General features: G+C 40.1%; 1 protein-coding gene across 4 annotated transcripts in view; it reads left to right on the top strand.

Annotated features, from left to right (window-relative positions):
* LOC117513085 (ankyrin repeat domain-containing protein SOWAHB) overlaps positions 1–27,433 on the top strand; it is a 77,790-nt gene that overhangs the window by 26,558 nt on the left and 23,799 nt on the right. The window contains exons 3-10 of one of the 4 annotated variants that reach the window (XM_034173412.1): positions 2,759–2,959; positions 3,647–3,769; positions 12,531–12,587; positions 15,455–15,556; positions 15,658–15,669; positions 21,553–21,558; positions 24,464–24,550; positions 26,408–26,410. In XM_034173412.1, coding sequence (XP_034029303.1) covers positions 2,759–2,959; positions 3,647–3,769; positions 12,531–12,587; positions 15,455–15,556; positions 15,658–15,669; positions 21,553–21,558; positions 24,464–24,550; positions 26,408–26,410 — 591 coding nt within the window. The remainder of the gene's footprint in view (positions 1–2,758; positions 2,960–3,646; positions 3,770–12,530; positions 12,588–15,454; positions 15,557–15,657; positions 15,670–21,552; positions 21,559–24,463; positions 24,551–26,407; positions 26,411–27,433) is intronic. The other 3 variants (XM_034173414.1, XM_034173411.1, XM_034173413.1) reach the window with 3 other exon arrangements.

Below are 27,433 nucleotides of genomic sequence, written 5' to 3'. Positions count from 1 at the left end.
TCGGACAGTGGATTTATCTCTGTGCTTGTTTTGTTGGACCTCAGTGCTGCTTTTGATACTGTTGACCATAAAATTTTATTACAGAGATTAGAGCATGTCATAGGTATTAAAGGCACTGCGCTGCGGTGGTTTGAATCATATTTGTCTAATAGATTACAGTTTGTTCATGTAAATGGGGAATCTTCTTCACAGACTAAAGTTAATTATGGAGTTCCACAAGGTTCTGTGCTAGGACCAATTTTATTCACTTTATACATGCTTCCCTTAGGCAGTATTATTAGACGGTATTGCTTAAATTTTCATTGTTACGCAGATGATACCCAGCTTTATCTATCCATGAAGCCAGAGGATACACACCAATTAGCTAAACTGCAGGATTGTCTTACAGACATAAAGACATGGATGACCTCTAATTTCCTGCTTTTAAACTCAGATAAAACTGAAGTTATTGTACTTGGCCCCACAAATCTTAGAAGCATGGTGTCTAACCAGATCATTACTCTGGATGGCATTTCCCTGATCTCTAGTAATACTGTGAGAAATCTTGGAGTCATTTTTGATCAGGATATGTCATTCAAAGCGCATATTAAACAAATATGTAGGACTGCCTTTTTGCATTTACGCAATATCTCTAAAATCAGAAAGGTCTTGTCTCAGAGTGATGCTGAAAAACTAATTCATGCATTTATTTCCTCTAGGCTGGACTATTGTAATTCATTATTATCAGGTTGTCCTAAAAGTTCCCTAAAAAGCCTTCAGTTGGTTCAGAATGCTGCAGCTAGAGTACTGACGGGGACTAGCAGGAGAGAGCATATCTCACCCGTGTTGGCCTCCCTTCATTGGCTTCCTGTTAATTCTAGAATAGAATTTAAAATTCTTCTTCTTACTTATAAGGTTTTGAATAATCAGGTCCCATCTTATCTTAGGGACCTCATAGTACCATATTACCCCATTAGAGCACTTCGCTCTCAGACTGCGGGCTTACTTGTAGTTCCTAGGGTTTGTAAGAGTAGAATGGGAGGCAGAGCCTTCAGCTTTCAGGCTCCTCTCCTGTGGAACCAGCTCCCAATTCAGATCAGGGAGACAGACACCCTCTCTACTTTTAAAATTAGGCTTAAAACTTTCCTTTTCGCTAAGGCTTATAGTTAGGGCTGGATCAGGTGACCCTGGACCATCCCTTGGTTATGCTGCTTTAGACGTAGACTGTGGGGGAGTTCCCATGATGCACTGTTTCTTTCTCTTTTTGCTCCGTATGCATCACTCTGCATTTAATCATTAGTGATCGATCTCTGCCCCCCTTCACAGCATGTCTTTTTCCTGTTTTTTTCCCTCAGCCCCCAACCAGTTCCCAGCAGAAGACTGCCCCTCCCTGAGCCTGGTTCTGCTGGAGGTTTCTCCTGTTAAAAGGGAGTTTTTCCTTCCCACTGTGGCCAAGTGCTTGCTCAGAGGGGTTCGTTTTGACCGTTGGGGTTTTCATAATATTGTAGGCCTTGCCTTACAATATACAGCGCCTTGGGGCAACTGTTTGTTGTGATTTGGCGCTATATAAGAAAAAATTGATTGATGATTGATTGATTGAATTAGTCCGATTAATTGGATTAGCAGGGAATTTTTAAAAATATGTACCAGGGAAACAATTTTCTCCTCCTTCCATCACTTTAATTTAACAACAGAACATTATTTGAAACTTAAAATACTTGAAAATCAACAAATTGTCAAATGTCCCTTGGCTGTATATAAAATAATAAAGAATAAAACAGTTTATAATAAAGAACAAAAATAATTATTTCAAATGGCATTGCTTTATCAAAGTGCTGAGTTGCGATAAAACAACATTGAAACATATAAATATTGTAAAATATATGGTGAAAAAATAGGTATTTTTGTTGCTGCAAATGAGCAATTAGCATAACCAGTTAACCATAAAACCTAAATCAAAAACTGTAGCCTGACTCATTATATGTGCAATTGGTCTATGTGGTCATTTGACAATGACACATGTGACTCACGTCTCTTTCTCTAAAATTGTATTGTAGCATTATTAGTTATTATTACTATTATTATTCTTGCTATTATTGTTAATATATAAATAAAAATAAATTTAAAAAGTATAATTTGTAATACATTTGACTATTTTACGACGACAAACGCTGAGCCATTAATTATTATACAGAAAACAAATGCAGAAACATGCTGAAATGCCAGCAGCTTAATGCTAAATTTAACATTGAAAACGCCATAGACATGCTAATGCGTTAGCATCGGCGTTAGCATAAAAGACATCTATCAACTGTTTCAGAAGACCATAACAGGTCAGTTTAACATAAAAAGGTGAATATTCCTCACAGACATATGCTCTTTAGGGTTTTAGTGGAGAAAAATTAAGATAAAGCGAAATAAAACAAATGAAACCAACGAAGCAGCAGCTGGAAGCACTGCTTCAAGATTCAAAGCAAAGCTCGGTTGATTATATGGAAGAAACAAAACATTTGCGGTAAAACAAAGTTATTTAGCAAATAATCAATGAATAAATTAGTTGACAACTATTTTAATAATCGATTTTAATCGATTAACTCAATTAGTTGTTTCAGCTCTATACTTCAGTATATTTGAAATGAAGGAATCTACCTTTCTGTACACTTACTATCTGATCACTTTCTGGCCTCGAGCTGACTGATTTGGAACGAAGTCCTTTGCACAGTTTTTCAGAGTTGGTCATGGATTTTTTTTCTGCTGTTGTGATGTTTGTCTGTTTCAGGGTGAAAAGTATCTTTTCCTGAAGAAGAAATACAGGCAGTTGTTGCATGACAGAGATGCCGAGCATCATGGGACGGCGGGTGGAGGTCAGAGTCCTTTACCCCCAGCCAGTTTACAGTGGGAGGGCTCAGAACTTCAGGACGGATCTGATCAGGTGGTGTCTGACCGTGCTGCAACAGAATCAATCAGCCACCCACAGGAGGTGAACATCTGATCAATATTCTATAAATAAACCTTTGGACATGCTGCCGTGAGTCAGTCAGGAGACTAAAACCAGTGACTAAATGCAGCTTGCTTGATCTTTTGTGAGCACAAAGTGTTCAGTCTTTAAGTCAGTGATGCTTTTATTGGGAAACAAGGCCGCTGCTTGTTCGTGTCCTCTGCTTTTCCAGTCGGAGCGCGTGTCAGCGTTTAATAATGGATCTGTGGTTTGGAACAATGTGGAGCTGCTCTTTTAGAACCACAGACTGAAGCGTGCGGCTGTGACAAGAAAAGCCATCATGTTTATGTATTTCTGTAAGAGTGGATTCTGACGCTTTCATCATATTTCAATAACTCGAGTATTTAATCTTATATTTTGACGAAATTGTGTGGTTTGTGTTGCTGCTCATTGAGTTGCTTGAATAAGCAGTGAAGCAGATGTTTGTCCACACTCACATGGTGAAAGGAGGAACAAAGTCAGCAAAGTGTTAATGCTGCCTATTAGCCTCAGATTAAAGTTGATACGTCTGAACATTTGGCATGCGGAGCATCCGATGAGATGCTATGAGATCACGCCGTGTTGTTGACTGTGTGTGTGTGTGTGTGTGTGTTGTGTGTGTGGTGTGTGTGTGTGTTGTGTGTGTGTGTGTGTGTGGTGTGTGTGTGTGTGTGTGTGTGTGTGTTGTAGGCCCTGCAGACAGGAGCCGACTTCATCCATCCCAGTCTTCTGGAGCCTCCTATGAACCCAATCCAGGACGCATCAGGGCAAAGTAACGAGGAAGATGAGCAGGACAAAGTCTCAGGGTCAAAGGTGATAACTCCACTGATTGACAGGCAGGCGCTCGTTATATTTGGCAAGTGCAGAACACTTCACACTTATACCAGTGAGGACTTGATAAGATGATTTAGAATTTTTGGATGCATATGCATATATGGTAATGAGAATAAAGCAGTTTGATTGTTACAGGATAGCTCCTTAAAATGCACTTGCTTAAAAGGCACTTGATACTTCTGCTGTAGATATTTATTCCTTGGTGGGGGAGCGGGGTTGTTACTACATTTTAGGGTTGTGCCCTGCATATATTTGCATATTCATTGGGCTGAAGCTATTTAATTAAGTACACAATAACACATGCATGGTGCACTCTTGATACTTACACCATAGGTATTCTCTTAAAAGTATTCCCTTATTTGGTGTCTATTTACATATTTGTAAGGATGATGTGATTCCATTCACCTTTGACCCTTAATTTCAGTAAGTGGGTATATAATCTCCCCAATCAGACCGGGGAGTGACATGTTTAGCCGCATGTTCTCCTTGAATTGCTGGCTGTCTGAGTGGTGTCCAAAAATGAGGTGGGCTTCATAGATAATTGGCAAAGCTTCTGGGGGAAAACCTGTGTCTTGTTAGGAGAGACGGTCATCCATCCCACTTTGGATGGAGCAGCTCTCATTTCTAGAAATCTGGCCAATTTTCTTAAATCCTCCAAACGTGACAATCCAGGGTTGGGACCAGGAAGCAGAGTTGTAGTCTTACACACCTCTCTGCAGCTTCTCTCCCCCTGCCATCCCCTCATTACCCCATCCCCGTAGAGACGGGTGCCTGCTCCCAGACCACCAATAACCAGCAAAAATCTATTTAAGCATAAAAATTTCAAAAAGAAAAAATAATTAGCACCCTCAACTGCACCACAGACTAAACAGTTAAATGTGGTGTATTAAACATTAGGTCTCTCTCTTCTAAGTCCCTGTTGGTAAATGATATCATAATTGATCAACGTATTGATTTATTCTGCCTAACAGAAACCTGGTTACAGCAGGATGACTATGTTAGTATAAATGACGTCAACACACCCGAGTCACACTAACTGTCAGAATGCTCGTAGCACGGGCCGAGGAGGAGGATTAGCAGCAATCTTCCATTCCAGCTTATTAATTAATCAAAACCCAGACAGAGCTTTAATTCATTTGAAAGCTGACTCTTAGTCTTGTCCATCCAAATTGGAAGTCCCAAAAACCAGTTTTTATTTGTTATATCTATCGTCCACCTGGTCGTTACTGTGAGTTTCTCTGTGAATTTTCAGACCTTTTGTCTGACTTAGTGCTTAGCTCAGATAAGATAATTATAGTGGGCGATTTTAACATCCACACAGATGCTGAGAATGACAGCCTCAACACTGCATTTAATCTACAAGCCTCGGAGGATGTTCATTCAGTTGTTTAATTTTGTAGAAAAAAAGCAGATCACAGACATGACACAAAACTAAAGTCATTTCAAATGGCAATTTCTGGCTTTAAGAAACACTATAAGAATCAAGGAAAAAAGATTGTGGCAGTCAGTAACGGTTACTTTTTAGACCAAGCAGAGGAAAAAAAATATGGAATCACTCAATTCTGAGGAAAAAAATTATGGAATCACCCTGTAAATTTTCATCCCCAAAACTAACACCTGCATCATATCAGATCTGCTCGTTAGTCTGCATCTAAAAAGGAGTGATCACACCTTGGAGAGCTGTTGCACCAAGTGGAGTTAGTTATTTGAGTTATTTTCATTAGTTACTTCATCCAAACCATCAACATGTTTATTAGACCCCATTCCTACCAGGCTGCTCAAGGAAGCCCTACCATTATTTAATGCTTCGATCTTAAATATGATCAATCTATCTTTGTTAGTTGGCTATGTACCACAGGCTTTTAAGGTGGCAGTAATTAAACCATTACTTAAAAAGCCATCACTTGACCCAGCTATCTTAGCTAATTATAGGCCAATCTCCAACCTTCCTTTTCTCTCAAAAATTCTTGAAAGGGTAGTTGTAAAACAGCTAACTGATCATCTGCAGAGGAATGGTCTATTTGAAGAGTTTCAGTCAGGTTTTAGAATTCATCATAGTACAGAAACAGCATTAGTGAAGGTTACAAATGATCTTCTTATGGCTTCGGACAGTGGATTTATCTCTGTGCTTGTTTTGTTGGACCTCAGTGCTGCTTTTGATACTGTTGACCATAAAATTTTATTACAGAGATTAGAGCATGCCATAGGTATTAAAGGCACTGCGCTGCGGTGGTTTGAATCATATTTATCTAATAGATTACAATTTGTTCATGTAAATGGGGAATCTTCTTCACAGACTAAGGTTAATTATGGAGTTCCACAAGGTTCTGTGCTAGGACCAATTTTATTCACTTTATACATGCTTCCCTTAGGCAGTATTATTAGAAAGCATTGCGTAAATTTTCATTGTTACGCAGATGATACCCAGCTTTATCTATCCATGAAGCCAGAGGACCACACCATTAGCTAAACTGCAGGATTGTCTTACAGACATAAAGACATGGATGACCTCTAATTTCCTGCTTTTAAACTCAGATAAAACTGAAGTTATTGTACTTGGCCCCACAAATCTTAGAAACATGGTGTCTAACCAGATCCTTACTCTGGATGGCATTACCCTGACCTCTAGTAATACTGTGAGAAATCTTGGAGTCATTTTTGATCAGGATATGTCATTCAAAGCGCATATTAAACAAATATGTAGGACTGCTTTTTTGCATTTACGCAATATCTCTAAAATTAGAAAGGTCTTGTCTCAGAGTGATGCTGAAAAACTAATTCATGCATTTATTTCCTCTAGGCTGGACTATTGTAATTCATTATTATCAGGTTGTCCTAAAAGTTCCCTAAAAAGCCTTCAGTTAATTCAAAATGCTGCAGCTAGAGTACTGACAGGGACTAGAAGGAGAGAGCATAACAGAACTCCATGATACATTAACACTTAATTATTAATCATTGTGGGTGGGTGAGTTGTCACTGTCAATACATTTGGGTTGACGTTTGCAGTCATTCCTCCTTACACCACCAGGGGGTGCTAAGCAAATTAACTGGATTTATACCCTGCAGTATGTTGAATTTGTGAGGGAGGGGGTCAGGTAGGAGCAGAGGAGGGAGAATCTGCATTTGTATTAAGAAGCAACATGATTGAACTCATGTGAAAGGCAATAATCATTTGTCTACATTCAAGAGATTAAAATTAAAAAGGGAGACCTGCACAGGTAGATGAAATATGTTGCCTTTAAAAAAAAAAGAAACAGCCACAATTAATGTAAATATGTTTAACAAATTATATTCAGAACACCCAGGGTTATGTTACATTTTAGAAAATGTTGCTTCAGTGTAGAGTTGTATTACATTTTACAGTCTTTCTGCTGTTATTCTCGAAAAAGGTTGTGTCTTATATTATGATGTTGCTAAATTAGGACTGACTTGTGATTGGATCAGTTCACTTGCATTTGTACTAAAGGACAAAGAGCCCATCACTGCTACTCAAAGTCATAGGGCTAAATAAATAAAAATATAACACAATGCTAAAATACCCTCAGCCATAAGAGCATACAAAAGAGAATGTGACCTTTTGACCACTAAATAAGTCAAGGTTAGCCATTTTTGAACTGTGTCTGAAGAATGGTCCCTGTGAATTTGAAGACTCTGGCAGTAACAGGACTGGACTTATGCTGAGCACAGACAGACGGACGGACAGACGGATGGACGGGCAGACGGACGGACAGGCAGGGGGACGGACGGACAGAAAAACAGACAGGCGGGCGGGTGTGTGGGTGGACAGGCAGGCAGACGGACAGACAGGCGGGCAGACAGACGGGCAGGCAGACGGGCAGGCAGATGGATGCAAAGTGTTCGCAATACCTGATGGCCATATTTGGCCATCAGGTATTAATCTGGCTGAGTCAGTGACTTAAAGTCCTTCATAAATGACAAACTGCCTCCATTATATTACACTACAAACTATTACTGTTTGATACAAAACTATGTCTGGTGTTTCAGTCAAAGAAAGAATCCTCATATGGAGCATAGAATTTTTTTCTTTTGCTGCCTTTCACACACTTGACAATGGGATGGATTGTTTTTCTTTTCTTTCTTTCATTTTTCTCCACTTACTTACTTATACTTTACTTATAAACAGTACATATGGAGCCTGAAATTGTTCCTTTTGTTTCATTTTATCTTGGAAAAAAATTGCACAGTGATTGTATCCTTATCAGAGGTATAAAACTCCTGCTTCAGAAAGTAAAAGTCCAACCAGGTATTTGTTCCATCTTCCTAATAAAGCAGCTGATTGTAATTAGTTCAGCTCTTCAGGCAGGTGGATGAGCTCATTATTGAGATCACCTGTTTGAGGTGCACAGGTAGAAGAAACACATAGCAGGGCTTTTACTTTCTGAAGCCAGAGTTTTCCACCTCTGATCCTTAGTAGTCTGGGGAAAGACTTTGAAACGAAACACCCTTTTTCCCACCACATCTGAACTTATTACATAGGTGGTCAACAAATGCAGCTTTAGAAGGGTGAATCCCCTGAATTTGGACATAGTCAATACCTCGTTAAGAGTTTTGGCTCAGTGACACATGTAAGGTTGCTATTACCCCCAATATATATCTGTCTGTCCATCCATCCATCCATCCATCCATTTTCTTTATCCGCTTACTCCAATTAAGGGTCCCCAGGAGGCTGGAGCCTATCCCAGCAGACATAGGGTGTGAGGTGGGGTACACCTGGGACAGGATGCCAGTCTGTCACAGGGCCACATATAGACAAACAAACCCAGCCACACCCTCACACACATCTATGGCCACTTTAAATCATCCAGTTAATCTAATCCGCATGTCTTTGGAAGTGGGAGGAAGCCGAAGCACCTTGAGGAAACCCATGTGAACACGGGGAGAACTTCCAAACTCCACACAGCAAGAACCAGGTGGGAAGTGATCCCCTAACCTTCTTGCTGTGAACAGTGCTGACCACTAATCCACTGTGCCACCCCAATATTTGGGGTATATTATATTATAATATATTGGGGTATATTGTGGGATATTAAGTGACCAAAACAAAAAGTTGTTTTTTGGATTGGTTTAGTGCATCAAATGTCACCAGATTTGAACAAGTTTAACTTCATGGCAACTCTTGCCAATAAAGGTACATTAGTATTGAGACTGATCTGGTTAAACTAAAGATCCCTGAGCAGAGAACAACACTGGTATAGAGTTCAGTCGGTTGTTATTCACAGCAGATGGAACTAGAACAGCGATGACTAATAATGAATTAAGAGATTGTTTACTAATCATTCCTTAAGAGCGCTCATGTTAATTAAGGTAAGAATTTATGCATTGTCCATTAATTAAGAGTTAACTAATGTGTTTTGTAATTGTTTATTAATGTGTCCATGTTAGTTATCCATTAACAGTGAATTAGGAATTAAACATGTTTAGTAATCATTTCTTGATGCTTACGTTAACTAAGATCATGATTTCCATTCATTCATTCATTCATTTATAAAGACCCTCAACACTATTAATAAATGATTAATAAGCATGCTTGGCTCGTGGATGGAGGCTGGTTGATAACTAGCATGAACATCTTTAACAGATGATTACTAAAGGTCAGTGACGCCCTGCAGTCGGCATTGCAGCATTTAAAATTTAAAGTGCTGTGATGGTATTTTTTTTTGTTGCAGTTGTTGTAAACCAACATTTTTCTCTACTTCAGGCACAACACAGTTTTTGTCTGTCTGTTATTATGGCGTTCACAAGAGTGCCAAAAATGGGCCCGTGTCAGAGTGGAATTGGCTGGATAAATACAATCCGTCCACTTTTCATGTTCAGCACGCTGACGTGTGGCACTTTGTGACGGAGACATCAAAGTGTGAAGGGTCTTAAACATGTCTGTATAATCTGAGATCAATTTGCACTCAAGTTCTCTTCAAAAGAGGCAAGAAAGAATAATAGTCGTCCCTTGCACATAAATCAACCAAAGTGACATTTTTGTACATGGCTGCACGGGTGCAAACAGTGAGATGAAACACTGGGTTGTTCCTTTTTCTTCATCTTTTCCAGCGTCTGTGTTGTGATATTTTGTTTGAACCTTTTCCACACAGTCCAAACCTTCTTCTCCGCTTACCTTAGGTTTTTCAAACTAAATGGTTTCACGGGTGCCCGTGTAGTTTTTTTTTATTATTATTTCTGTATGAATGTAACTTGATGTAAAAACCACATGGAATTTACGAAATAAAAGAGCTAAATAAAATATCATGTTGTTTAAATACAGTAGAAACCTTAATAGAAGCATTAAACTGAACTGAACAGCCTTATGTTGCCCCAAGTGGTTAAAACCACTTAAAGCTGGATACGGCTGTTCAAATTTATAAGATTGAAGTCAGAAAAATAATTTTTCTTGGCACCACTGTCATTTTATTTATTAGACTTTAAATAGGGGATTCATCATACACTCAAAAATTTACTCCTTTGATTGGATTTCCATCTTAATAAATGTACACTGAACAAAAATATGAACACAGCACTTTTATTTCTGCTCCCATTTTGTATGAGCTGAACTCAAAGATTTTCTACACACACAAAAGACCTATTTTACTATAATATTGTTCACAAATCTGTCTAAATCTGTGTGAGTGAGCACTTCTCCTTTTGCCGAGATAATCCATCCTGCCTCACAGGCACATCAAGATGCTGATTAGACAGTATGATTATTGCACAGGTGTGCCTTCAGCTGGCCACAATAAAGCGACCCATCCATCGTAAATCACGTGGAAACTTCCCCAACTTGCACGAGGGATGCTGTAAAGCACATGGGGACAGCCAGAGTAAAGATACACAGTGACATCTTTTGGCTGCAGTCTTGAAAAAAAAATCCAGCGTCATGGAAAACTGCTGTGACACCATGCTGCCGGTGTTTTTGTAAACACGCCAGAACGTTAGGTCAGGCATAGACTTTTTCTACATTTTGTTATGTTACAGCCTTATTCCAAAATGGAGTAAATTAATTTTTCCCTCAAAATTCTACTCACAACACCCCATAATGACAGTATGATTTTTTTATTAAATTTTATTAAAAATAAAATCTATGCAATCATGTGTTCATAAGTATTCACACCCTTTGCTCAATACTATGTTGATAGTCTTCTTGAATATGATGCCACAAGCTTGGTGCACCTATCTTTGGGCAGTTTGGTCCATTCCTCTTTGCAGCACCTCTCAAGCTCCATCAGGTTGGATGGGGAGCGTCGGTGCACAGACATTTTCAGATCTCTCCAGAGATGTTCAGTCTGATTCAGGTCTGGGCTCTGGCTGGACCACTCAAGGACATTCACAGAGTTGTCCTGAAGCCACTCCTTTGATATCTTGGCTGTGTGTTTAGGGTCATTGTCCTGCTGAAAGATGAACCGTCGCCCCAGTCTGAGGTCAGGAGCGCTCTGGAGCAGGTTCTCTGACAGAGTGACCATTGTGTTCTTGGTCACCTCCCTGACTAAGGTCCTTCTCCTCTGATTGCTCAGTTTAGATGGGTGACCTAGCTCTAGGAGCTCTAAGAGCTCTAGGAAGAGTCCTGGTGGATGTGAACTTTTTCCATTTACAGATGATGGAACCCACTGTGCTCATTGGAACCTTCAAAGCAGCAGAAATGTTTCTGTACCCTTCCCCAGATTTGTGTCAATCCTGTCTGAGAGGTCTACAGACAATTCCTTTGACTTCATGCTTGGTTTGTGCTCTGACTGTCAACTGTGGGACCTTATATGTAGACAGGTGTGTGTCTTTACAAATCATGTCCAATCAACTGAATGAAACCCAGGTGGACTCCAACTAAGCTGTAGAAACATCTCAAGGATGATTAGTGGAAACAGGAGGCACCTGAGCTCAATTTTGAACTTCATGCCAAAGATTGTGAATACTTATGTACATGTGATTTCTTAGTTTTTTATTTTTAATAAATTTGCAAAAAAAAAAAGAAAAAGATTTTGCATTGTCATTATGGGGTATTGTGTGTAGAATTTTGAGGGAAAAATTAATTTCATCCGTTTATAAGGCTGTAAGGCTGTAAGACCCTTCGGCTCCCTTGTTTTCACTCGAGGTCACCTCAGCAGATCTGATGTAGATTTGCATGTTGAATTGGTCCACGTTTTACGCCAGGTGCCCTTCCTGACGTTACTCCACATTACATGGAGAAACTGGCAGGGGTGGGGTTTGAACCGGGAAACTTCTGCAGTGAAACTAACAACTTGGCCACCACCCTGCTACATTTTGAAATAAGGCTATAACAACATGTGGAAAAACTGAAGTGCTGTGAATACTTTCCGGATGCACCATAAGTGAAACTAATGTCAACTAAACGACTGAGGGAGGAGAGTGTGAAATTACCAGATGTTTCCGGGGCTAGATTTTTGATAGTTGATTAGTTTATTACCACGAGTTAATTAGAGATATGTGGCATTGGCTTCTACAGGACTCCATAGTTTTAGCAGACTAACAAAAATTTCTTTATTTTTTGATTGATTGTTAATTGGATTGTCATTCGTTACCTTTCACGTGTGAAAGTGTCGCCTCTGGCTCGCCGTGTCTGACACCCTTTGGCCATCAGCTGGAAAACATCAGGGTGGTGTGATGCCTTGTGTGTGAGTCTGCTTTGTGTTTCCTGTGATGTGCTGTGTAAGCATTATGACTGATACGCCACAGTTCACTCCTGTCACTCTTTTGTCCTTTTAAACTGTGTGTCTTTCAGTCTGAGTCAGAACAAGACGAGGAGGGTTCGGGCAGTATGGGATCCACCGCTGTGGCTGTAAGTCTTTGTTTTCATGTCATGTCAAGAATCTTAAAAGACCAGGTGTGAGAGGAAACTTTTTAAGGTTTCTTTTGTCTGATGATTGTTATAAACCTCTGCAGGTGCTGTCAGGATGATCAGTAACAGACGTCAATATAATAAAAAAAAGAAAATGGTTGGACTCACTGCTGTGTGATCATGGGTGTCTCCCAAAATGTGTCAGTTGGTTGTGAGTCAGTCAGAAATCGTTTAACGGTCTGCAGCTTCAGTGTTATCAACAGGATGTGGACAGTAGGATGTGTGTGTGTGTATATATGTGTGTGTATTTGTATCACACAGTGGAGACAAAAGTCTGTTTGCACAGTCAAGATGTAGGGACGCACCTCCCATTCAGGGACACGAAGCTGGTCCCCACCACATTACTCTTTAATGGTTAGATTTAATCTGAGCTTGTGGTTTGGGCAATAAGGGTTTGGCATATTGTAGTTAAGGTAAAGTTATATGATATTATTACTTGGAGCTCCACTAGGTGGCACTGAAACGTCAACATAAAGGGCCCTATCTTATACCCAGCATAAAGCAGCGCACAGCACAAGTGTTTCGGCTAGTTTTCTACCAAACATAAGCTGGGTTTTCATTACAGATTTTCACAAAAGTTAAGCAATATTTTTAGAATGTTGGCATGACACTGTAGGGAAATGGATTGCTGAGTTTTGTCCTCTCACGATAACTCATTCCAGCAAGGCTATGACAGGAACTATAATTCCAATAGTCAGAGTGACGGTATCTGACGTGTCTCCATGTCAAAGTCACATGACTGAATTAAAGGGATGTAACATCCAGTCTACAGCAGTCTGACTCTCTGTTTGAATGTGTGTTGAAAGTGCAGTTTTTAAATTCTGTTGATAGGCCCAGTATAACTTGAATCATGAATAATAATATACATGCTGCTTTTTCCTGAATATTATGGCGTATTTGCTGAAACATGCACCAAACTGGACCCTCATTTCCTGGTTGAGCCAGCTCCATCTCCCTGCAGGAAAGGCAGAGAAAAAAACATGACTTCCCTTTTATCATTGGTGGAAAAATACACAACCTAACCCAATGAAAACCACTAACCCCACGTGGGCTGGTGGTTGCTGATGACATTCTGGTCAAAACGCCATCAAAGGCAGACTAAAGTCTCATATCTTGGTATGTTGTGTCCCTCTGTCTTGTTTTGGACAGGAATTGTTTTTCTGAGTGGCCCAAATAAGTTATATGGCATCTTATTGTTTTGTAAAATAGTTGTACAAAAAACGCCACTTACGTATTTTAATGTAAATAGTTGTATATAACTTTGTTGTTTGCTACATTTGTATATATGTTTTTGAAATCTACAATTTATATTTGTATTCTAAGTTATAAAAATGGTTTGTTAAACATGTTTATGGTTTTCACAGTTAAAAAACAAACCTTTCTATTCGGGTTTTATGTTTTTGTGTGAATTTAGGTTCATTGTGTTAATGCAGTTTGTCAGAATGAAAGAAAAACTGTAAAGTCACACAACAAGGCAAAGTAAAGAATTTTTTTTAAGGTAGGGTGCATAATCCTTTTATTTATTTATTTATTTGTGATACTTGAAAATTTGTTGTTTTTTTTTCTTTTTTTTTAACTACACGTGTTTCCATTCAGTGTATTTTCAGTTTGCTTCTGTTGAATAGGAGAGATTGGAGGGTAATGGAAACCCGCCTACTGTCATTTCCATGCCCTGTGCCCACATTTTTTAAATGGCAAATTTGCTTGTGCTCATCTTTTCTCCCATTGGTATGTTGGTCTTTAAATGGGTTGTGTTCATACTTTGGTACCTTGTTTCATATTGTGATGCAGCAGAATGAAAATTCTGCTATTTTATGTGGTGCAATATTCAGATGCACTTTACACAGGCAGGTTTATAGCATGCGTGCACTCTGTTTGTAAGCACTGCGATGCTCATTATCACATCAAGCTACAACAAAACTAAATTGACAACAAAAATTAAGTTCAGAATAAAAGTAAAAATTGAAATACACAAAAACTTGAATAAACCTGGTTTGTCCCATATTGTTATGGTTTTTTTTTCTCCCTGTCTGTGTTCACTGGCAGAGAGCACAAAGCTGGGACCAGTCAGTGGTCTGACCCGTCTTCTCTGCCCCTTAAGGGATGTGGATGTGATTGGGTGAATGGAGTTGTGGATGGAGAAGGTGTTGCAGGAATAAGGCATGCAATTGCTTCACTTCAGGAAGTTTTTATGGCTTATCATAAATGATCCACTGACAAGCGTTGATGCTTTGCACACAGATTTGTTTCCTCAGCAGAAAACCTCTCACTTGAGTACGCCATCTAACTAGCAATGGACCCGTTTCCAGCACACACTGCTTAAAAGGAGACTAAACGTTTGCATCCTGTGCCTTAGTTTGCACTCAAATTAGGAACCATGTAAATCGCAAAGTGGAGTTAGACACGCCCCAAATACAGTTGCACTGTGCGGGTTAGATTGTTCACTTTAGAGTGTCAAGATAGGGCCCTGAAATGACAGGCTTAGGTGCATGTACATTGCAATATTCTTCAACACAAGCAGGTGGCAACAGTCAAAAAAAAAAAAAAGAAGCCAAAATGGAAACTCCAATATCATGGTTTCTATTAGACTCAGATATGTTGTTTGTGTCAAGATAGATGATAAGCACAAACTGTAAATCTACATTGTCCCACAGCAGAGACCCTCTCAGATCTCGTTCCATGTCATAAAATCCAGGCAGTGACATACTGTTGAGTAGCTCCATAGCGCCCCCTCATGTCAGTGGCAAACAGAAAACAAGATTTGTGTGTGTGTGTGTTGTATGACCTTCTTCTTCTACCTGTGGTAGTTGGACCCCATAGAGAAGGAGTGGATCTACTCGGCTGCAGGTGCCCGTGTCCATGACCTCTCTCAGCTGCTCAGACAGGACCCCACGCTGGCAAACAAGAAGGTACTTCTAAATGTCACATAACTGACATATTTTGAAGGTAAGAGTTGACCTTGATACTGATATTTTGATTTATGGTTTTTCTTCATTTGTGATCCCACCAGGACTTCACATCAGTGAGTATTTTATATAGTGTTTAATTCATTTTTCTTTCACTGTAATGTAACTCTTTATGCAAGATGCTTTATTTTTTTAATTTTCTGATCAGTGTGGTGTATTTCATGTGTCCTTGTCTGACTCTCCCCCACCCCCCCACGCTGTGTCTTTGCACTATGACTGCGGTCGTCATTGTCAGGGGGTAAGTTTATTAGCACAACATATAGTCACGTCACTTCATACATGAAAAGCGTTTCCAGCTTCAAACCAAGGGTGCTCAGTCCTAAATTATAGCATGCAGAAATAAACACGGATTAGTCAGGGTCATGTGGAAATTTGGGGTTTCAAGTAGGAAGTGGACCAGAAGCCCTGAAATGGTCACATTGCCCACTAGATGTCGAGAAAAGCTGATAAAATATGCGGCAATGTCTCGACTGTTTATTCATTTGAGAATTTATGTTTTGGTGAAAATGAAACCTGAAGCTCCAACAGGGAGGTCAGTGTTCCTTATTGGGATCAGGACCTCAGTACTTTGAAGATGAATGTGCAAAATGAAGGGAAAGGGCAAAGGGAGAGTATTGGGATTGAGCCAAAGGGTTTGTTTTTCATAAGGACACTTTGACATGCGTGAGCACTTTTAGTATCAGAACATCATGTTCAATCATCTGCGCCATCGTTAAAGCAGTGGACTTGTTTTTTTGTTTTTTTTTATCTGAATGCCGATCTATTTTCTTTTCATTTTTGGCATTTCATTCTGGCATAGATGCCATCTGGGTCTGCCTCAGTAAACCTCATAAGAAAGAAAATAACATTCAAGGTTGAGATTTTTTTTCAGACATTTTGACATAAAGTAAAAAACAACCTAGATGAAATTTTACTTCATCTTGTTTGGGATCAGGTTGCTTACTACTTTCTCTAATATTAACCAAGGACAGAGAGGTGGGCTTGTAGTGAGGCGCACACTGCTTTCATATCAAGTACTATATAAATGGAATCATTTACCATTTAGTAACAGTTGATAATTAGTTAAATAAAAATGTGGCAACTATTAAAATGCCTTTTCCTCTAACCTACACTAAAATTCTTTATTTGTTTACTGGCTGAGTTAGCATTTCCAGATCCACCCCAAAATTCAACATTTTCTACTAAAGGTCATGCTCAACCTTTACTTGAAATATTTTGAAAAAGTTGCTCAAAATTCAGACCATGTTGCTGTTGCCCATTTGGCTGCTCCCATTTTTTTGTTTGGGGTCGCCACAGCGGATACAGCCAGATCCGCATTGGTATTTGGCACAAGTTTCATGCCGGATGCCCTTCCTGACAGAACTCCAGTGCAGCCTGGAGAAACTCACACAGACAGATTTATCTACCTAAATAAGTGTATCTTGATACATCGCATATTTTGATAATCGTATCATATTGTATCATTTCTTGAAATGAGTACCGTGACATCATGACAAATCAACAGCTGCATGGAAAAAATCATGACCTCTTGCGGAAAAATCATAAATGATTCATAAAATGCAGAACGGGAAACAATTAACATGAAGCATTACAGTTGATACATTTTGTTTCTTTCAACATTCACCCCTGATTACATTCTACATAATTAACGTGAGCAGCAACGTAATTATGTATCGTGATATGTATCGTGAAAAGTGTACTGTGATATAAATAGTATTGTGGAGTTAGTATGCCCTTCCGCCCCTAGTAACAATTAGCTCAAACATTGAAAGGGTGTGACTTTCTTTTTGTCTTGCATGTGACAGTTACTGTAATGTCCCTGCACAGAAAGAGACCGTACCGTTGTGCAGCACCGTGACTGTGTATTGCAGAATATGATGCAAATCTCCTCACGCTTTGACCTGCAGTTTGCTTGTATAACTTTCACAAGCTCATTCTGCTGAGATTTTCCCCTTAATAGTATTCTGAGAACCCTGTGTTAAAACATCCAGATCACGCATTTCAAAGGTCCACTATCAAAAGGATTATGAAAGATAGCCTTTTAGCTCCTGTGCCCCCTTGACAACCCAAATCCTTTTATTTGTCTCCCTGTGCGCTTAAGAGATTTGTGCTCATGTTTGTTGTCCCTCCCCTATGTCACAGTTCTCACACTGTCCTGTGGCCATGTTGGACCACCTTCTAAGAGGAGCCCTAAGCCTTTGCCGTCCCCACCCGGACAAGATAGCACGGTCGTCATTGAAGTGTAGGGAGATGGGGGGGATTAAGGAGAGTCTTAATACTGCACAAAGACTTTACCCACTTAAAGATAATCTGAAAGTAATAGAGCAGCCTGGGATTAATTGTAGAACAATGATGGTTGGGTTCCTGGGAAGGTGCTAAGTCCCACTAAGGCATCTTTGATGTTTCTTACATCTCTCAGCCTTTCCCCTCTTCAGCCGATGCAGATGCTTTTCAAGAGGGATTGTACACAGATACCTTTGCTACAATCCCCAAAAGTCACTCAGGAGAATCATGAAATCAAGCGCTGTCACATTTGAGTTTACTCAAAAGATATATTTGCACCAAGTACCATCTTCAACATAACATTTGTCAAAATTAAAGTATTGATTCTGTATTATTAATGTCTTCTCTGTTGAATAAATACTGGTAGATGATTGGTTTGTTGCTTTAAAGTTGAACTTGCTTAAAAGTGAAGATATTTTTTAGCACCCAGAGTCTTTCCATTGACTCGGGGTAGTAAACTTTAGCCATATCATGATGACTTTTTGCTGGACGTCTGTCCTGAGTCCCGACCCTTCAGTCTAAAGGTTTCCCTGCCCTCATCTGTTTCACTGCCATCTCACTGGCCTTTGGTTGCTCCAGCAGTCTTGGATTTGCTCATTATGTTAATATTAAACTAATAATGTTAGTATACAACACTTTTCTTATTTATTATCATGCTAAATTGACACAGCTGCTCACTAATGGTGGGAACACAGTAAATTTTGCTGAATAAAATTTACTCGGCTGGGATAACATTTGATCCCAGTCTAAACAGAGTAAAAAAAACACTCAATTGTAGAGTGAAATCAGCTCTACCGGTGTCACTGACTGAACAGTCCCTCTAACCCCCCCAACACTGCGCATGCGTGAGTTCGGAGCACAGCCGCTCTGTGGACAGACTCTCTTCACCCAAAGTGATCAAATGGATTAATGGTATTATTAAACATCAGATGACGAAGTGATACCTCTTAAATCATTCTAAAGTCAGTTTTAAGCAGAAACAAGGCGATATTCCGTGACACTTTGAAATGACGGACGGTCAGTGAATGCAACAGCTAGCAGCCGTGTACCTGTGGCACTGTGATCGCTTCATCTGTCTTTTCTGATGAAATAATGCTGAATTTATGTGGAAGTGATTGTTGTAGAAAAGCTTCAGATATCTGTCGCTGAGACAGATGATGACTGGAGGCAGTTTGAAGCAGAAACGAGGTGATAATCAGTGAACCGCGGCTGATTGACGCATTCACAGTGAAGGCAGGGTGGACCGAGTTTTAGGGCGGACTGTTTGGTCAGCGACACCGTCTGCTCAAGGCAGGTGGTTTTACTCCAATAAGAGTTGATTTTACACTTGTTGAGTTGATTTAGCCCCGTGGCAGAGTATATTTAACTCGATTTAGACTGGGGTCAAATGTTATCCCAGCAGAGTAAATTTTTACTCAGCAAAATTTCCTGTGAAGGTGCTGCTGCTGTCCTCTGGATGCCTTCTTGATCTTGCAATGGTCACATGCGTCTTCTGTTAATTTAAAGGTTAAAGTGTCATGATTGGTCACTAAAGATGTCCATAACCATAATCCTGAAGTAACAAAAAGAAAAAGATAGGCTTATGCCTGCAGATGTCTTATTCTCATATTGATGTGTGCAGTACCTCCTGTGTATGAATGTCACATACAGACGCCCTCGGATGAGAACGCTTTGGCTGAATCGATGCCATTGTTGGTCTGGTCTAATCATACATCCTGCTTATGTTTCTTCACAGTGTTTGTGGAAACTCCCATCTAACGTCTTATCCTCTCTTTTTTTCATGCACGTCTGTTGTGCACCTCTGTTGCTGCTGTGATGGACGTCCTCTGCCATACAGTTTGTAAGTACATTTTCAGCCCATCACTCTTTGAAATCCAGGAATGTGTCAGACATACGGACCTCTGCAGTGTCCCTCCTGTTGAGCTGCATCTTGGCTCTTTTTTCTGGCATTTCCCTCGTTGAGGAGCATGTGACAGGGCCAGAGCTGTCCCTGATTAATCAGTTTGGATGGAGTGTGGGGTGGATGGGTTTTGGCAGGGTGGGACATCACCCCAGTGGACAGGAACTAAACAAGAGGTGCAGAAAGGGAAGACGCTGCATCCTGTTCAGCCTCATCCATCACTTTTGCCCACTGGGAAGCCCACCATGCTGCCTGTCAGACAGTCTTTTCCCCAGTCTGTCTACTGATACTACAGACAGACACCATCTATCACAACCAGACTAGTACCTACATCCAGTGATGCCGGTAACATGTTACTCTAATCGAACCACTTTTTTAGTAACAAGTAATCTAATGCGTTAATCTTTCCAAATGAGTAATCAGATTAAAGTTACTTCTCCATGTCACTGTGTGTTACTATTATTTTTGCATTGTGGGTCGATTGCAGCATTAAACTTGGTCCGTGGGCAGGGGGTCGGGGTTCGACTGAACTGGCCACATTAAGCGAGCTGTGAGCTTTTCATCTGCGGTTTTCTGCGGCAGTTACGACTCGTCCTCACCTCTTAAAGCGCGGTGACAACAGCACACCTGCACTGAGCTTTACAAAGACATTTTTATGCTTTTTTCTCCTTTATTTAGAATTCTGAGCTGAGCCGCTCCGTATCTGCTCATTAAAACAGCTGATCCTCTGTGACGCGTCAACAACTAAGACTATTTTCCACTCAAATGCACCTAAACTCTCTTTCTGAGGACCACATGATGTGAAAACACAATAAAACTTTCTTACCTGTAAATCTGGTCATGTTTTCTGCATAAATAAATGTTATCCATTCTTTGTGCTCAAACACCAAAGCAGGGGCGAATCCAGATGGAATGGAGGCTTGGGGCAAGGATGTGCACCCCCCCCCCCCCCCCACCCCCCCCCCCCCCCCCCCCCCACAACACCCCTAGATTAAAGGTCCAGTTTTGAAGCCTTTTTTTTACTACAACTACTAATACTACTTATAATAATTTCGACAAGTAAAATGTTTAGAGAGAATTTAAATGTTAGAATTTAATAGTTACATTTAGAAACAATGTAGATTAGAAATTGCAAGTTTTACTGTTACAGTGCTGTCATCAGTTAAATATGAGGTCAAGAAAGAGGTTTTTATTTTACTTTTTATAAAACAAGTATTTATTTCCACTGAAGTCAAGAAAGGGTGACTATAAAGTGAGTTTTGGCAAAACAGGTATGATTGTCATGTTGAGGTGGCAGAGTGTTGTTGTCGGCAGCTGGGGAAAGTAACTAAAAAAATAACTAGTAATCTAACTTAGTTACTTTTACAATTGAGTAAAGTAACTAAGTTACTTTTTCAAGGAGTAATCAGTAATTGGATTACTTTTTCAAAGTAACTGTGGCAACACTGCCTACATCTGCCTCATTCAGTTCAGTGCATGCAAGGAGAAACATTCCTGTTTATGAGCAGGGTTGCAGTGAGTTTATTAAGCGCTTTGAGCGTCTGATGCAAATGGAAAAGCGTTATATACATATAAATGTAGTCCATTTTATTGAGGTCAAACATCAAGGCCTGACGTCGAACATAAAGGTGATTTTGCCTTTTTTAATCAGGATGTGTATACTCTATAGAATGACAGAAACTTTCAGAATTCATCAGTGAAAATTCATATCAAATCAAGAACTTGTCCAATCACTTTTAGGGATGTGACAGACAAAGGGTTTGTTTGAGGTCACTGGTATAAGGTTTTGGAAAATTGACATTTTTTTTAACCAGCACCAGTACTCTATTTTCCAGATTATGTGTGATTCTTAGACTACGGGCACTTATTATGTCCTTGGATCATATTGTATGAAAAACAGAAAAAAAGGGGAAATTTCACACTTTTATAGTTATCTTTACAATGAAAGTGTGTTAAGAAATTTGTTCTAGTAGTCTATGATGACTTTTTCACCTTTTTTCATCATCATTATATGCAAATATTGCCGTTTTGTGCTTGTCCCACACACAGACTTTTGATCTTCAATGATAAAAATGAATGGTAAAGAAATGTTTTTTCTAATGTTTTAAAATATCTCTGAATAAAATATCAGTAAAATAATCAAAACATAATTGGGGTATTCAATGTCATACAACTGTTGTGATTTTTTTAAACAAAATGTAGTTGTCCCACACTATTGCCGTAATTTCCACCACAACACTAATGTCCCTTTAAACAGTTTGTATGAAAGATTGTTTGGGTAGTTTCTATGGAGATAAACAGTGACATCAGAGCACATGTATATAGCACCAAATCACAACAAACAGTTGCCCCAAGGCGCTTTATATTGTAAGGCAATGGTGTGGTGGAAATTACATTTACAAGGCCAATAGTGCCCGTAGTTAAAGAATCACCCTTATACAGTACCAGCCACATCAGAGTATTTGTCGTATTTGTCAGTAAAATCATGAAGAGGAAAAACACATCTGTATACCACATTTGTTTATAAATTTATTTTTGAAATGTCCAATCCCGCGTTAATCACTGAGCACTTTTTAAAAAAACAGCAGTGTTTAACAAAGTGCTGCACAGCAGATAATAGAAATGTGGTGCCACCGCTTCATGCTTCAAGAAGCAAAAGTAATTTAACAACACATTTTTTATTTATAGCATTGTTACATTAGCAAGCAGAAGCTAACAGGCTAATTATTATTATTGTACAAGGCAAAAAAGAATGCATTGGAAACTGCTTCTTGTCGGCACTGAACAGATGAAAATTAGAGGCACCCAGATGCATGGATAGTTTCAGGGTGGAGCTAAGCATGTGCAACCTTTCATCTAAAAATGGAAATAAACTTAAGCCTTACCTTAGCCTAGACATCCTGCTCAGTGTACAAGAGCAGCGTTCAGTTGTCACACCTGACTGCTGTGTCATCTTGTGGCCATAGATGATAATGCAGTATATTTGTATACCTATACGTCACTTTTAAATATAAATGTGAATTATACTATGGAAAATACAGTGGCAGATGAAACGTTCTGCTTTTGCAACTTGTCAAGATCGAATACAAGTACTCATTTCTTTTATTCTCTTATTTAGTGGCTCAGAAAAGACATTAAACTGAAGAAAAGAAGAACTTTTTTCAAGCAGCAGTAGAATTAAAACAAAAGTACAAAACTGAGTTGATGAGGTTTTCTTCCAGTCAGTAATTGTAAAATGGTTCCTGTTTGATTTGTTGTGTTAAAGGCGACACTCAGAAGGAATGAATGTGATTACGTCGACTTTGCTGTCACCTGCAGCTAGAGTGCTGACGGGGACTAGAAGGAGAGAGCATATCTCACCCATATTGGCCTCTCTTCATTGGCTTCCTGTTAATTCTAGAATAGAATTTAAAATTCTTCTTCTTACTTATAAGGTTTTGAATAATCAGGTCCCATCTTATCTTAGGGACCTCGTAGTACCATATCACCCCAATAGAGCGCTTCGCTCTCAGACTGCAGGCTTACTTGTAGTTCCTAGGGTTTGTAAGAGTAGAATGGGAGGCAGAGCCTTCAGCTTTCAGGCTCCTCTCCTGTGGAACCAGCTCACAATTCAGATCAGGGAGACAGACACCCTCTCTACTTTTAAGATTAGGCTTAAAACTTTCCTTTTTGCTAAAGCTTATAGTTAGGGCTGGATCAGGTGACCCTGAACCATCCCTTAGTTATGCTGCTATAGACGTAGACTGCTGGGGGTTTCCATGATGCACTGAGTGTTTCTTTCTCTTTTTGCTCTGTATGCACCACTCTGCATTTAATCATTAGTGATCGATCTCTGCTCCCCTCCACAGCATGTCTTTTTCCTGGTTCTCTCCCTCAGCCCCAACCAGTCCCAACAGAAGACTGCCCCTCCCTGAGCCTGGTTCTGCTGGAGGTTTCTTCCTGTTAAAAGGGAGTTTTTCCTTCCCACTGTAGCCAAGTGCTTGCTCACAGGGGGTCGTTTTGACCGTTGGGGTTTTACATCATTATTGTATGGCCTTGCCTTACAATATAAAGCGCCTTGGGGCAACTGTTTGTTGTGATTTGGCGCTATATAAAAAAAAAAAATTGATTGAATTGACCTGTTGATAGCCCATAATTACTCAGCTTAAAGTCTGTGGAAACACCCTGGAACAGAAGATCACAGGAGTGCTTCTAAATAGACAAGTGGGCGTGGCTGGTGTGCTGTGGGCGTGGCTATCTTCAGGTGTCGATTGTCTATGTTCACGCCTTTTGCACACAATGAAGTGTTTTTCCATAAGCGTTGTGTTGCAGCCGTGACTTGTACTGACAGTAGTGCGGGGTTATGTCTGGGTGGGGGTCACGCTAACATCATCAATCTTCCCCCCCCACCCCCCAGTGACAGGCAGCCCGCCCCCCCGCTGTGGGCACAGTGCTGTGTTGTTCTGTAATTAGGCTCCCTTAGATGGCAGGAAACCATCACTCCATCTCTCTGCTCCCCTCTTTGTGCAGCTGTTCCTCTGCTCTCCGACAGCCAATAAGAACCTGCCCTGCTCAGATTAAACAAGTTGTAATGATGCAACAGCAATTACATGGCTGACAGTGGTGCAAAATGTAAACAGCAGCGAAGAAGCGTACGTTCTGATGAAGATATGTTTTTATGCACACAGACGGCTCTGCACTGGGCAGCCAAACACGGCAACGTGGACATGGCCACTCTGGTGGCGAATGCTGGTACCGACGTCAACATCAAATCAGTGAGTGTATTTGCCATTTTAGGTGATTATTAGTACCTTTGTCAAGGACAGTACAAGTTCACCTTTGAATAATTAGCAGGTCACAATGCAACAGTAATGATTTTCATCAAACAGTCTGTCTCGGAATAGAAACCTTTCGAGTTTTGTACTGATCTGCATAAAGTGGAAGAGCAAAGACAAGCAAAAAGACTGGAATAGAAATAATATTATTTCTGTGAGGGTGTTTTCCTGGACCACATTGTACAGTAGCTGGTTTTATTCCTGACCTTGTTCCTGTTGTTCTCTGTTGAACACTACCTACCATGTGGAGGCACTTTATTTTTAATTGATCTAAAATAGACAAAGTAGTTTTGTCTTTTGTATTATCTTCTGACGAAGCCACAAACTCCAGCGCTGAAAAATTAAGCCACTGTCAATTGCAGTTCCTTGATTGGCCACTTGAGTCTGGTTCCAAAAATGATTCACTCTCCATTGAAGCCCATGTTAAAATGTCAACTTTACAACAGAAATAAATATTTACAGGCTGGTGCAAAAATGATTTAGGTCTCCCATTTCCTGACAACTATAATGGGGTGTATTTTTGTTGTTGTTTAATAAGTCATCAGTTTAAGATATTTTAAACACCAGCCACCTGCTAGCAGAAGCAGCTAACAGGTGGCTACTAAAGGTTGTGGACTCCTCCATGTTTGCTGTTGTTCCTTTGTTGTCCATCTAATCAGCTGGCTGATGATTTTAAAAGCCTGTTGAACTCTTTTGGACTAACGCAATCAGTGGATGGACCAACACGTAATCTTGGACACACTTTGGACCTGGTTATTTCTCATGGGCTCATCAGACATCACTGCTTCACATCGATTCCTTGTTATCTTCGAATTTACTGCTCCTCCATCTGCTTGTAAGCCATTTGTCCACGTCTCTCACCGCCGCTTGTTCACCTCCTTGGCGGTGAGGGAATTTGTTGCTGCCTTCATGGACTCTCAGTTTTGTGGCATGTATGGACTGGTGTCTCCATTACTCCCAGAGAACATCCACTCCACATGCTCAGCAATTCTAGACTCTGTTTCCCCTTTTTCGCTGCAAATCCATTAAATCAAGATCTGACCCCTGGTTAAATGTCTTGACCCCGTGCCCTCAGGCAACACTGCAGGAAGGCAGAATGAAGGTGAAAAAAGGACAAACTACAGGTGTCTCTGGGTATTCTGAGGGACAGTCTGACTACCAGAAGGCTATGACAGAGGCAAAAGCTCAATATCTGTCTCGTATTATTTCCAGCAGTTGTCAACGTCCCAGAGTGTTTTTTCAGGCTATAAACTCAGTTGTAAACCCATGTACTTCTGTTTCGATGGACACTACAACCACCACCTGTGAGCAGTTTCTTCAGTTTTTCATCGACAAAGTCTCATCAGTCAGACAGAACACTGATCATAAATGTGATGTTGAACTGTCTGTTACACCACATAAAAAGTCATTTTACAAGAACATAAAAGGTGATTTTACAAGACCCTTCAGCATTCACAATACAAACCCCCCCCCCCCCCCCCCCCCCCCCCCCCCCCAAAAAATGTGAAGCTCTTATTGTACGTAAATGATGAAGACTGTTGCTGCTTTGAAAAAAAGTGAAAGAAAACATCTGAACAACACAAAATCTAAAATCTTAACAGCAAATCCTTTAAGGATTTTTTTTTTTTAACAGAAATACAATTTTAAAAACAAACACAAAACAGACTGAATAACAGGGTAGTGAACAGATAAATTCTAAGTATGGTAGAATTGTCTGATTACAGCTGAAGACAAGTTTAATCTGGTGTCTATTAATTGTTGCAGTATGATTTGTGTGATTTGTGTATTTTCTTGCAGCATGTGAGTAAGCGGTGCATTATCAAACATTCAATCAGCAAGTGATTGGAAAGTAAGTCATATATTTTCTGTGAGTAGTTCTCTACTTTTAAGATTAGGCTTAAAACTTTCCTTTTTGCTAAAGCTTATAGTTAGGGCTGGATCAGGTGACCCTGAACCATCCCTTAGTTATGCTGCTATAGACGTAGACTGCTGGGGGGTTCCCATGATGCACTGTTTCTTTCTCTTTTTGCTCTGTATGCACCACTCTGCATTTAATCATTAGTGATCGATCTCTGCTCCCCTCCACAGCATGTCTTTTTCTGGTTCTCTCCCTCAGCCCCAACCAGTCCCAGCAGAAGACTGCCCCTCCCTGAGCCTGGTTCTGCTGGAGGTTTCTTCCTGTTAAAAGGGAGTTTTTCCTTCCCACTGTAGCCAAGTGCTTGCTCACAGGGGGTCGTTTTGACCGTTGGGGTTTTACATAATTATTGTATGGCTTTTGCCTTACAATATAAAGCGCCTTGGGGCAACTGTTTGTTGTGATTTGGCGCTATATAAAAATTGATTGATTGATTGATTGATTGATTGATTGAGTGTAATGGGAACGGCCTCTTGGCTGCTGATCCGAGGCTGGTTCTTGTGTTGTGCCCCTCAGTGACATAACATTTCTAAATAATCTCTGTGAACATCCAGATGTGCAAATGTATTACAGCAGCACGTGTTGCAGAGCTGCACCAGTGCTCTGCTAATAAATCATGTTATGTCACGATAATTGTTTCCCAAAACAGTATGTCTGTGTGCCGGCGTGCACAATTCTACAACTGTGCAATTTTCAGAGAATTACCACCCAATTATGTTTTTACCATTATCTTGTGTTTCCATAACCTTTGCTAATTTGTGTGTCTGTTTTTTTCCTCCATGTTGTTGTCATTGGCTGTGTTTGTGCCTGAGAAATTCTAGGGGGTAGGTACTAAACATGTCCACTTCATTAGTCCCTTGAACCCTGCGCACATTTAAAAAAAAGGCAGAAGTGTTAGGACTCTTCAT

Source organism: Thalassophryne amazonica, chromosome 6 (assembly GCF_902500255.1).
Source record: "Thalassophryne amazonica chromosome 6, fThaAma1.1, whole genome shotgun sequence".
In the NCBI taxonomy this organism is placed as follows: domain Eukaryota; kingdom Metazoa; phylum Chordata; class Actinopteri; order Batrachoidiformes; family Batrachoididae; genus Thalassophryne; species Thalassophryne amazonica.
The sequence above is the reverse complement of the archived record's forward strand: the minus strand, read 5'-3'. Positions and strand labels throughout refer to the sequence as shown.